The sequence below is a fragment of the Vulpes vulpes genome, chromosome 7 (assembly GCF_048418805.1).
Source record: "Vulpes vulpes isolate BD-2025 chromosome 7, VulVul3, whole genome shotgun sequence".
NCBI lineage: Eukaryota > Metazoa > Chordata > Mammalia > Carnivora > Canidae > Vulpes > Vulpes vulpes.
This window is the reverse complement of record NC_132786.1, coordinates 108817802-108830570: the sequence shown is the minus strand read 5'-3', so window position 1 is coordinate 108830570 and position 12769 is coordinate 108817802. Positions and strand designations below refer to the sequence as shown.

Genomic DNA, 12769 nt, shown 5'->3' with positions numbered 1-12769 from the left:
TCAAAACATCTAACAGACCTTGATTCCACTCAATTTGCATGATCCTTTCAGGTCCTTTTGAGGTCATGACTTTACTCTTCCAAGCCGGTTCGTTCTAAGCTCATTCATGCTTGTTCTCACACCTGTCCCTTGGAATCCAAAAGGCCACAGGACTGTGGGGACTGGATTACTATGGGTGGTCAGATTTCCTCCCCTTCCACCTCCTCTCCTCCCTGCCCATAACTTCTGCCAAGTTAACAGCCACCAGGAAAAATGGTAAGACATTTATTGAGTCATCTACAGCAGGTTGACATCCTTAAAATCCCGGACAAGGTTGTGAGCACAGCATTAATGGCGGCAGCGGGAGCAGTGAGGTCTTTGGGGTTTATCTTTATTGTGGGAGACGAAACACAGCGGGGAGCCTGGTTCCACAAGCAAGCCTGAAGCCACGTCTGGGATGCTGGAGACTGCCCCACTTCAGCCCTCATGAGGGCAAACCACAGAACACGAACATAAGACAAGACACAAATGACTAAGCACAAACACATCCCAGGACCTCACGTTTAGGGAAAGCAGAAAGGGGCACATAGCCCACTTGAGGAATTTCCCAGATCCTTGAGGGATTCCCATGGAGGGGACATGGAAATCACCACCCACATGAAATCCTCCCCATCCTAACCCCAAGAGCAAAGTGAATCAGTTGACAGACATAAATCTGGAATTCCGTGTCCATCACAGTCCACTGGCCTCCCCCTCACCCCCAGTGCTGGTGGTTTTACAAATGGAGCATAGGTTAACCCAGGATGGCTCAAAGCAGTTGACAAATAGCACAGAGTCCCTTTCAGAGGTCTTCGCCCCAGTAACCAGCCAATAATGTAGTTTCCAAAGCCCTTTTACACACAAGGATGTCTCATTTCAACCTCATCCCTGGCTAATGGGGCAGACTGCAAATCATCTTCTCCCATTTCACAGATTAAGAAACAGAGGCTCCAAGAAGCAGGTGGGAAACCCCAGGCTAGAACACAGTTCGCCCCAAGCCACACTGACTCCATGGCTCTTCCTGTAATTTGGAGTCCTAACAACTTCTGCAGCCAGAGCCCCTTTCTTGTGCAAGAAGACTGTTTCCTGTATGGATGCTTTATTCTGGTTCACGTGCAGGGCTGGGCACATGCTGGCGGGCCCACTGTCTCATTCAGGTTTGTAAAGCATATTGGATCCCAGCACAGTACAGGCACCATGCTGAGTAAGCCTGCCGGTAAGTGAGTTCTCAGCAGCCCAATGGGGAGGTTGGACCTGTCGACCTCTGTTTTTCTTCCCAGATCTAGTGCTTTGTGAGTCTTCCTCAAGATATATGGGGAAGGGGTCAAGGCCAAACAGCAGGTCACCCACAAAGTTGGGAGAAGCCCAGGTTCTCTGCTCCGCGCTCAAAGCTTTTCTGACAGGCTTCCATGGTCACTGGGTTCAAGCAGGAATTTATGATGACAAAGCACTCACTGCTTTCACATTGGTGTGGCCTCAAGGGGGTCGAAGGTACTCACAGGATCACAAAGAAAGCCTCTTCTGGCTTTCCTTCCAGGAAGGGAAAGGGTCAAATGAAGGAGGTGAGTCAGCACACTTGGTGGGTGATGGTGTGTATTCCAAGCCTTGGCCCAGCTCCAGCTCCCTGGCCCTATTCCCCAAAGAAACTGGTTTGGGGGAGGCAGGAGAGTAAGAAGAGGAATCACTGCACACCACTGGATGTGTCAAGGAGAGTCACAGAACTACCCACCGAGCTAGACAATGTGGCCTGGCCTTAGGTATAGTAGGGGGTTAAGCAGTCCCCCCCCCCCCCAGCACTGGGGACCACAACTAGCTACAGAACTGCCCGCCCCTCACCCTCCAAATCATACACTCTGTCCTGTCACAGGTTGCCTGACAGCCTCAGCATCCCTGACTTGCAACCCCATTTCCTCCAGGGTTGGAGTTTCTCCCGTAACAGGACCTGTCCCATGATGAGACATTCATAAAAGAGGTTGAAAAATCTCTTCATTCCAAGAAAAACTCAGCCACTCCGGGTGACTGTTGCCCTTTAGGATTGCATAAAACAATGAAAAAAACCCCTTCTTGGTAATGATCCTCTAGAGTCATGGAGTCGGATAACTGCTCCTCTCCAGCCTAACCATTCCCAAAGCCCTCAAACCCCTCCCCGCCCCACACCACTTCTTATCCTTTCCCAGACAGGCAGATACCACAATCTTTGCCTGGGACCCATGCCCAGTAAGTAGATGGCTGGTGTATAGACATAGAATTCCAGGGACGCAATGGGCCACACAAATCACCTAGCCTTACTGCCCATTTTACAGATTTGAAAACAGAGACTCAGAGAGGGAAGGGTTTTATCCAGACCTTATGCTATCCCCCTCACTGCCTATGATGCTCAAGGCCAGCTGCCTAACCTTCTGGAACATTCAAAATACATTGGGTACATCTGTTCACAAGACTGGCAATTATTCGTTCAGATAGAAAAACAAACCAACAAACTAACAGGAACCTGGAACCTCTACAAGGATGCAACCCAGGGCTCAGGTGGCAGCACAGCACATGGAAATCAGGGCTGATTATGTTTTTGCTGTTTTGTGATGACATATGTATAAAATCAAAGTCTCTTTTTTCCACAGTGAAGCAGATTTGCTGGTGGGGACGGGGACGAAGAAATGAGGTCCACTCGGGGGACTGCTCCTAGGATCTTGGGGTGGCTACCGTCCAAGCAGCCTTGGCACCCTGCCCAGGCTAGGGACATGGCTGGATCTGCACATCACGCCCAAGGCCCCTGTCCAATTGTCCCTGGCATGATCCCTCCCTCCAGCCCACTAGCTTCCACTGTGGTGTCCCAATGGAAGAGACAAGTGTTTCCTTTCTAAGAAAGGGAAAATAAACAACATTCTCCCCTCTCTCCACATATGTACAAATACGTGCACTTCAGAACCTTTTTGGTGACACACATGACAATGACGCATGCCCTTTTATCTGCTTAGTTTTGAACTGGAGAATTATTGATGTACAGAGCTTGGAGAAGCTTTTAGAAGTCACTGCATCTCACAAATGAGAAACCGAGGCCCCAAACAGGGAGCTCTGTGTCCACAGTCTCAGCAGTATGAGCCCAACTGGGGCAGATTCTGGGTTTGCCAAAGACCCAGGGGGTCAACAATGCTTCACTGTCCAACAACACAAGGCTCATCCCTAAACCATGCAACCAAGTCCTTCTCCAGTCATCTTGGGGATCTCTCCAAAAACAGACCCCCCAAACCTCCCAGGCCTCTACCCCTTTATAAAACCAAGCTAAGCAGCATTCCCTCTCCACCCAAGTTCCCCAAGCATTCCAGAATACGATCACGAAGCAAGTCCACAAACACACTTGGACAAGAACAACACCAAAAGTTGACATGGAATGAAGTGGGCCCCACACACGGGCCATGGCACTCTAGCATTTTGCTCCACCATCCCCCAACCTGGCTCTGCCCCATTTTGAATTCTTAGGCTGTGGCCAAGAACTGCGGCTGGAGAACCACGATGGGAGCTGGAGAGCTGCCGGGCCTTCCATCTGCAGCTTCTTCTAACAGGCCTGGTGGGTGTGGTTCCCTCTCCCAACACCCTAGGACACTCTGGCATCTGTGGTGATTCAATGTCAAGAAAACACAGAGGGAAGTCTTTGCAAAGGTCTCAGAGATATTTCAGTAGCTGAGCCAAAGCCCAAGAAGCTGGTGGCTGGGGCTCATCGTCCATGAGGGTGGGGAAAGGGGAATCTCATGCCCTGGACTCGGGCACATGGAGGTAAGGTGCTTTGGGATTCAGTGACATCACAGGAAGGCGGCTGGTTCATCCTAATCATGGCTTTGACTTAAGGAGGAACGAGAAGGGGGAGGGCATAGGGCTCCTTGTAGTAGGTATGGGTGGGGAGCAGTCTCTCTGAGGCATGTGTCTCTCACCTCCTGCAGCTGATGCTCAGGGATGGGAGGGATAGAAGGGAGGCTACCAGGTGAATCCCCACCCCCTTGAGTCCGGAGTGAAACAATGGAGCCAGTGAAGGTCTTCTTCCATGGGCCCCAAAACTCTTTCCATCTCCTTTCCAATCACATCCACATTTCTGGATCTTGGTAATTTTTCTTCCACCAGATGAAGAGCACCAGAACATTCCGGGACCCTCAGCCCCACACCCAAAATGAAGTCTCTGATTGGAAGAGCCCTGGAGCTGTCCACCGTCCTGATACCCAGGAGCGGGACATCTGGACACCAAGATGCTGGGTGAGGAGTACGAAGGAGTCTCAGCTCAAGTCTTGCTTCCACTGAAGGAAGCTCTGGGCACCCACACCGGGCCTCTGGCAGACCTCAGGGACCGGGCCAGGCCTGAGGAGGGCCTCAGGTGGCAAGCAGACTCAAGGAGTCCACACTGAAAGTCAGACACTGTGGGGGCTGTCAGGAAGGCCCCACCCCAAGCCTCTCAAAGCAAGGTCGTCAGCCTTAGCCCACAAGGCCTCATTCAGGGGTCAAGAAGATCACTAAGGCTGGTGGAAACAGGATAGGGTGAAGCTGGGGACTTGCTTGAGGTGAGCAGGGACAGTGGGTAAAGGGGTAGGGATGAGACAACTTCTCAAAATTTGTGGAGTATTTACATATCTGGGGTCAGGGCAAAGAGGCCCATGGTGGGTGGGGCCAGTGTCAAACGGGTAGGGCCAATACCCATCTGCGCCCGGCATCCTTCTCCCACCTCGGGGAGCCCAGCCTTCAGCCCAGGGCCTGCCCGAAGTGAGAAAAGAAGCACAATGTGCGTGGGCTGGCGCCTGCCCGCAACCCCAGCCTGTGTATGGAGGAGAGGAAGAAGGGAGGGTGGGCTCAGGTGGCCAGGTTGTCAGCCGGGAGGCCCGACATGCGGATCTGGGAGCTGCTCTTGCTCAGGATGGAGAGCTGGGTGCCCCCGTTCACCCCGCTGCTGGCCAGGGATGGGTGTCGGTGCTTGAAGTCCACGGCAAAGTAGCGGTTCACCTTCCAGCTCCGCCACTTACGCTTGATTTCCGCCTGCACCTGTAGGGAGCAACTTAGATGGTCACTTCTAGACAGACATCTTCTGCAACCTCGTCTACCTTGAGGCCCCTCCCAGGCTGGCATCGCCACCTCCTGCACTACCGTCTGACCCAAACAGCAGCTTGGAGCCCTCAGGGCCACCAATGCGAAAGGAACTCCGCTGAGGAGCTGACCGTAGTAGTCAGTCGCCCAAGTCACCGTCTGAGCAAGGCCCTCTCATGGCTTCTTGCTCTCTGTGGGCCTCTGGGCCCGGGTCTTGGAGCTCCACAGTCAGGGACTGGCTCTCAGGCCCTTTTAGGGGATCGTACAAAGCAGGCCCTTGGGGCCGAGAGGTCAGGGCAAAGAGCCCACTGTCTCAGACCATTAACAGAGGGCTGCACGGCGGAATAACCTGGAGAGCTCGACAAACCCAGATGCCCAGACCATATCGCAGGACAGTTACATCAGAGTCTCTGGGGTAAGGCATCCGTACGTTGTACAGCTTCCCCGGGGGATTCCAATATGCGGTCAGGGTCAGGGACCACTGAATAATGTGCTCTCTGGGTGAACACACCCCCATGTTGCTCTTAGCACGGGATGTACGGGGCAGGGCTAGTTTCAGGCTCCAGACGCCCCCTCAGGCTGGCATCTCCGTGTGGCGCACCAACTGCACAACCGCAAGTGAGCGGTCCCAGCTTCCAGCCCTCTGGTTCCAGCTCCTGCTTCCCCCGCTCACCCAGGTCTCTTGGCAAGCTCCACATAACTCCCATTCCCTGCCTCCCCCAGCCACCCCCTGCAGGGCTCTGTTGTTTCTCCTCATCTGACCTTTCTAGAGTTGTCTTGGCGATCTCTAGACCCAGTCTTCTTATTTCTCAGATGCAGAAAGGGAAGGAGCCTGCCGAGGTCATGCAGCTGAGACCCAAGCACGGGTGCGTGATCCCTGCCCACTCTCCATACTTGTCCCACCCAAGGAGCCCCTACCCTGGCCTAGGACCTCTGTTCTGGGCTCTAATCAAGAGCATCACCTTAACACACTGGAGCAGGAGGCCCTAAGACTACAGCTCTGGAAATGGAACACTACGAGAAGGCTCCAGGCCTCTCTGGGAGGGGGCTCTCCAGGTCCCCAGAGCCCCCACTCTACAGGGGATGGGTTTGGGCAGGCCAGCAGGCATGCCGGGGAAGATGCTGACCTTGGGGCAGCTATGTCCCACACTGCAAGCCCTGCCAGGCACAGGTGTGCTCAGCAGGTGATGCCTTTACAGGCACAGTTGATGCTTTGCACAGCAGGCAAAGGGGGACAGATTCTGGCACAGGGTGCAGACTGCCAGGAGACCCTAGCACCGCTGCCCTCCCCCTCCACTGGGTGCTGGGGGGAGCCTGGCATGGCCCTGGTTCGGAGAATCAGCTCTGGTGGGCAGCAGGCTCCGCCCCTGTCTGCTCCCCAACAATCCCCACCTCCATTACTAAGAAGCCAGAGGGCCGGAATCTTACCTCCCCATTCAGAAAACAGTAGAGAACAGCCACCACAAAGCCCTGGGGAGAGAGAGCAAAAGTAACCTGAGAGAGCTAGCAAGGGACCTTGTGCACAGGGAGCGGAGGAGGCGGCGGAAATGGGGAATGACACCAGGCGGCAGAAAAGTACAATGACCTGGATGGGGGGCCACCTGCCCGGAGAACCTGTGGTTAAGATGGGAGAAGTTCTGCTGCACCAAGACGGCCACACCCATGAGGCCAAGTGACTGCCCCCGGCTTTGGATCTCACAGTCCCTAGGTTAAATCCTTCCCATTGCCGAAGGCCAGCTCTATCCACCTGCTGCAAGAAGCCTTTCCTGGATGTTCCCAGGGATGTTCTCTGGGCTCCCTAACCAGCTTGCAGGGCCCTGAGGGTGGCACCATTCCAGGACAGAACAGACGTGTGTCTTTATCCCCACTACCTCCCCCAATGCAGCCTTCCTTGGCCAGATACCCATATACACAGCACGCAAAACACCACATGAGTAATTGCTCGACACAAAGTAGGCAGCTAGCTACTCTACGTGGAGTCTTCACGCGTACTCCTGGCACTTAGAGTTCCTGTGCCGAGACGGGAACGCTGGGCTCTGCCTCCGGGCTGGGGCTGCAGCCACACAACTCCTGGCCACGCCAGGCTAAGAACCCTAACTGGTAAAATGGCTTTGAGTTAGAATGGGGTGAGGAGAGGTTAAGTCAGATACACAGAGTCACCTTCTGACCATCAAGACGCTGGGCCCGACAGCTGGGTTAGAGAGAGGTGCTCTATCGTGGGGACACTCCAGGTTGTCACTGCTACCTTCACGGATCCACTTGTGCAGCCGTCTATTAATTTACTCCAAATCCTTAAAGCAACTCACTCACATCCACTTACGCCTTCAGGCATGGGTGCATGGTCCCCCCTACTCGCTATTTCCTGGATCGTTTACATCTCTGCTCATCCACCTGTTGGGGTCTCTGTGGCCAGGTCCAGTGCTGGGGACCCCAACTTGGGTAACACAGAGCTCCGGCACCCCTAAGAGGCATGGTTCGGCAGGCTGGAGTCGGGATGTGGACACACAGGTCCCTGGAGAGCATCCTGCTCACACCCCAGGCTGAAGGTGAGGGATGGGGAGCCCAAGGCCTTGCTGAGGCCTTGCTGAGAACACCCAGGTGCGGCAACAGGCAGATAGCAGTGTGTGTTCTCACAGGAGCCCACAGGGTAGACAGAAGGATCTCTCCCGGCTCCCTTTTCTCCCAGTGCTCCTATTTCAGAGATGGAAACACAAGGCTGGATCTAGGTTAAAGAAGTCAGAACCACCAGCAGTTTAGGGGCCGGGCCCTGGTTCCCCTGAGTCCCCCACCTGCCATCCCCACCACACATACCTGGAAGGAGCCCAGCCCCAGCTCAAACACAAGTCTCTCCCTCTTGCTGACATTCTCCGGGGAGAAGGCGAACACCGTGTAGTGGATTCCAAATAGCGGGATGAGCAGCAGAGTAGACCGGGCTAGCCGTCTGTCAGGAGAGAGCGAGATATTGCTCTTGGGGCCGCCAGGTCTTGATGCCGGAGCCTTGGAAGGCAGAGACCCTAGTCCCAGCTCCCTGTTCTCCCCCAGAGCTGGAGCTCCTGTCCACAGACCCTCTCAGGATTCTCTCCCAGTGCGTGGGGCCTGGAAGAGATGGTGGCAACACAGCAGGGCTTCCAGAACTCCCTGGGAAGTTCTGGGGGGAGAGGCGGACACAGCATCCCTCTAGGCCCTATCAGTATCCTGCACAACCACTAAATATGCACATGTGAGTGTGTGGTTTACAGACACCCCTTGTGGGTGGGAGGTACAAAACCCTTGGAAAAAGTGAAATCAGGACAAATAGAGGGATGGGATCCAGAAGGTTTGAGTGACATGCTGGACCCTCAAGCAAAGCAAACCCTCTCCTGCTCTGGATGGAATTCCATGTCCCTGTCTCAGGGACACGGAGGCAGTGGGCTTTTCTGAGTCTGGGGTTGCCAGGGACACTCATGGAGAGTGATGGGGAAGTGGGGGTGAAGGAGAGGTGGGGGGCACAGTGGGTGGACCACAGAAGGAGAGACTCGGGAGGGATCCGGGGAAGGGTTTTCTGACTCTGGGAATCAACAAACACCAGCTAAGCCAGAGGAACCTACTACCTGGGAAAGTCAAGAGAGAGGAGGCAATCTGCTTGGAGCTTGCGGGCTAGGGAGAGACAGGGCCAAAGGGACCTCCATGCCTCCTGAGGCTCCTCTTCTGGGATTCCTCTGCTTGCCCCTGGCTACTAAGCCCAGTGAGGTGGGGCTCTGCTCTGAGGGACCAGGGCACAGAAGCCATGATATGACATCCCAAGGATCCACATGGCATGTACTCATGGGTCCTACTCTATCAGAAGGGGTGTTCCCAGAGGGTCTCCAAGACTGGGACCCCATCTTTGCCCACCCCAGCAGACTGGCTCCCTCTGGAGCTCCTGGAAGAGCCAGCCCTGCCCTTGTAGGTATGGTCTGCCCCCTGGGCAATCTGAGTGGGGGGTGTGAGGTGGGTTCCCGACCCTCTCAGTTCCTATCCATGGGGGTATGGGATGGCTCTGTGATTTGGGACCTTTACACATGTGCCCTGCCCTCTTCTCCACTCCAGCCTTTCGGGGAGACAACATTCTGTTGAATATAGGGGCCTTGGATTTCAGGAGAAGGTGAATCCATGGAGTCTGAGGGAGGCCCTTGGCATCTCAGCTTCGACAAAGAGAAAAGGAAAGTGAGAGGGGGGAAGGAAGAAAAGCAGAGGAGGAGACACAGAGGAAGGGGGAGGAGTAGCCTGAGAAAACCTTCAGGTGGACCAAGGCTCAGCCCTGGAAGCAAGAAGCTCCACGAGTGCCAGTGCCCGCCCCCTCTGCCCCTGCTCGCAGGCAGCCAGTTGTGCAGGACCCGGGTGCCCTGGACCAGAACTGGCACCAACAGGATGTGAGTTGGTCCCACTCTGCACCCAGGTGTGGTCCTTGAGTGGTCTGTGCCCTGCCAGGCTCTGGCTCCTTGAAGGTGGGCCTGCACTGCCCTTACCAGTTGCCCTCCCTGGCCAGCACACGCCAGGCTGGGGGCTCACACGCAGAAGGTGCCTGCCTGGGAAGGGATAAATGGACACGCAGGCCTGAACGTGCCCCAGGGCCCAGGCCCTGCTCATCTCTGTGTCCCCCGTGGCCAGCACCAGAGGCAGCAGAGAGTGACAGCTGAAGAACGAAAGCTCGAAAGGCAGCAGAAGTGGCAACTGGCCCGGAAATGCAGGCACATGGGCACCTGGAGGCCCCTGTAGACCCTGCCCAGAGGGGGTTACCTTACAAGGGTAAGTGAAGGGGCTCAGGAAGAAAGGCGGCCCTGGGACGCACCTGTGGCCCCTGCCCTCCTCCCCCCTCCCTTCCTCCATGGGCCTGTTTGCAGGACTCATCCCTGCAGTTTGAAAGTTCTCAGAAACCAAAAGGCCAAACCTCTCCAGCTTTCATGGGGCAGTGGATGGATGCGTTCAGTGTGTGAGAAGCAGGATCCTTCTAGACATGAGCTCAGGCCTTCCCTGTCCCTGGTCAGGTGGCAAATGGCAGCAAGGGCAACACTTTTCACTCCTGGATGGCCCTGCCGGAGCCCTGGAATGGCTGGGGACTTCGGCCAAGGTCCCAGTGACCCCTTTGGTAGATGGGGGGGGGGGGGCACAGATGAGGAGGCCGTGAGGACCCAAAGTTCTGGAACCTCTGTACTTCAGAGCTGACCAGAGGCCATGAAATGGGGACACATGGTGTGAGCCTTGGAAACCCTTTGAGGACAGTCAAAGAATCACCCTATGATCTGATTAGGCCACAGAGACAGCAACACCAGCCTCAGCCTCTGTCCTCCTGCCCCAAGGAGGCATCAATGGGCAGAAGAGTCCTAAAACACCCAAGGAAGAGCTTCCAACAGTCACCCAAATTATGTTGGGCACCCCCCTTCAAAGGATTTCCAAATGAAATGAAGACTGATCTTCAGTTAGAGATGCCTTGGGGCCTTAATGCTTAGGTCTCCCTGGGTTCAGTTATGGGACCTTGAGGGAGTACTTCACCTCTCTGTTCAGTCTTCTCGTCTGTAAAATGAGGTTATTACAAGGATCCCCCTCACAGGGTCATTGAGGGGATGAAGCCACTTGGCACATGAAGTGTGAGTGAGGTTCCTTGGAGTAAGGGTCCTGTCCCGCGCAGGAGGACAATCGATAGGAACTCAAGTTCTAGGGCTCTTAGAAACAATTGGATAGTTGCAAAGCCTGAAGCCCAGAGAAGTGAGGGATTCAGGACAAACCACACATCATGGCAGCAGCAAGGATGCTTCGGAGGCTTCCAAGCCTCAGCGCCGGGCAAGCCCTGCTGCTCCCACCTGGGCCCACGACCACCCAACTCCCGCCCCGATGGCTTCAGGTTGCAGAGAACTCACAAGACACACAGACGTCAACATGCAACAGCACAGAAGGGCTGGGCAGGAGGCACAGGCTTGCTCTCCGCCCTCGTCGGGCCGGGCCAGGGTACAAGCTCCGGGCAGCAGCAGCATGCGGCCCCCTCCCCTCCAGGATTCCCGGCCACAGCCACGCCACGCACACTTACAGAGTTATGGTGGACAGTTCTGACATCTTGCAGGAGTGCTGCTGAGCCCGCTGTGGCTTGCAGTAGCATTTCTGCACGCAGCTGCTGGGTGTGACAAGATCAGCACTTCTGTCAGCTGGGGGCATCGGGCAATGGAGAAACTGAGGTGGACCTAGAGCGACACGGCTCAGGGGAGGAGAGGGGAGCCCCCAGTGTGGAGACAGGGTTGGGGCAGTAACGTGGAAGAGAATGAGGAAGCCAGGGGCCAAGACACGGTCAGCTCTGGACACAGAAACGCATGCCCATACGTGTACAGGTGTGTGCATGGACACACACGCACACAACAAGCACCACACTGGGTCCACAGCAGGTAAGGGAGATGGGAGCACATGTGTTCTGAAGGTGGGGGCAGGCCTGGGTCTCAAGCAGGGACCCGGATGCTGTCTGCTGAGTCAGCTCCAGGCTCAGAGCGTGGGCCTGCCGGAGGTCACTCAGCAAGACGGGCAGCTGGAAACGTACGCCGTGGGCCTCACGCTGCCTACGCCGGGCCGGCCCAGCCTGAATCAGGCCAGTTCTGGGCTTGGGTGTCCACCGCCTTTGTCCTCTATACCTCTCACTCTTCCTGCCTGGACCTCCTCCTCTCTGTGCTCCCAGGCAGCTCCCGTGGGCACACAGGGGCGACAGAGGTGGGATGGATGGAACAGAGTGTTACTTAATCTACATCCGCGTCACCCCATATGACAGCCACTCCACATCGGCAGCTATCTGAGTTAAAATGAAATCAAATTAGAAATCCCCTTTCCTCGGTTACCCTAGCCACACTGCAATGGCTCAAGAGCCACATGGAGCCAGTGGTTCCCATACGGGGTGGCACAGTCTCGGGCATGTCCGTCCCTGCTGAGAGTCCTACAGCACAGCACTGGGCTGGACTTCCTGATAAAGTTCAACAGGCAGGGGCTGCAGGCTGGGAGGGTGCCTTTTGGGCACTGCCCTCATGCCTGCAGTAACAGGTCATCTTAAAGGAGGCATCCGCAGGCAGGCCCTGGGTGCCAGGCTCCCTCTACATCCCGCTGGGCGAGGAGGCACAGAGCTTCCACCTCCTCGGAGATGTCAGACTAAACGTCCATCTGTTCTAGCTTCTCACGGTCCTGCTTACGCTTGGGTGGGGACAAGCCACAGACACTGCTTTTCCTTCTCCAATACACACGTACGATCCGGATCAAGAGCCATGTCAGCTCGTCAGACTGCAAAAGAGTGGCCTCCTCCACGAACCCTCCGTGGGCACCACGTGGCACCGAGCCCCTAGGACCCGCTGATGATCTCTGAGGGGATCCAATGCACATGAGAACAGACACACACGAAGACACCAGACCTTGGGCATTCACTGATTCGTAATTTGTGATTCCAGCTCTTTGAAGGTCAGTCTGAAGGTCCTTGACATGTGGAGACAGGTCATTTTGCTGAGGCAAGAATATGAATGACACACTTAAAAAGATGAAGCAAGCTGAGCTCCACCCAGGACCCTTGCCTCTGTCAGGTGCGTGGTTCTCATTTAATAAACCGCACCTCTTGGGACGCCTGGGTGGCTCAGCGGTTGAGCGGCTGCCTTTGGTTCAGGTCCTGGGATCGAGTCCCCCATCGGGCTCCTCGCAGGGAGCCTGCTTCTCC

At 55.5% G+C, this 12769-nt stretch overlaps 1 protein-coding gene across 4 annotated transcripts in view; it reads right to left on the bottom strand.

The window, feature by feature from the left end:
• Positions 1 to 248: 248 nt before the first annotated feature.
• ADCYAP1R1 (ADCYAP receptor type I) overlaps positions 249 to 12769 on the bottom strand; it is a 60844-nt gene continuing 48323 nt past the window's right edge. For 2 of the 4 annotated variants that reach the window (XM_072764657.1, XM_072764659.1), the window contains 3 exons: positions 7891 to 8020; positions 6508 to 6549; positions 249 to 5037 (listed from right to left, as the gene is read on the bottom strand). In XM_072764657.1, the coding sequence (XP_072620758.1) occupies positions 4849 to 5037; positions 6508 to 6549; positions 7891 to 8020 (361 nt within the window). In that variant the 3' untranslated portion in view covers positions 249 to 4848. Of the gene's footprint in view, positions 5038 to 6507; positions 6550 to 7890; positions 8021 to 11122; positions 11207 to 12769 lie in introns of all 4 variants that reach the window. The other 2 variants (XM_072764655.1, XM_072764658.1) reach the window with 2 other exon arrangements.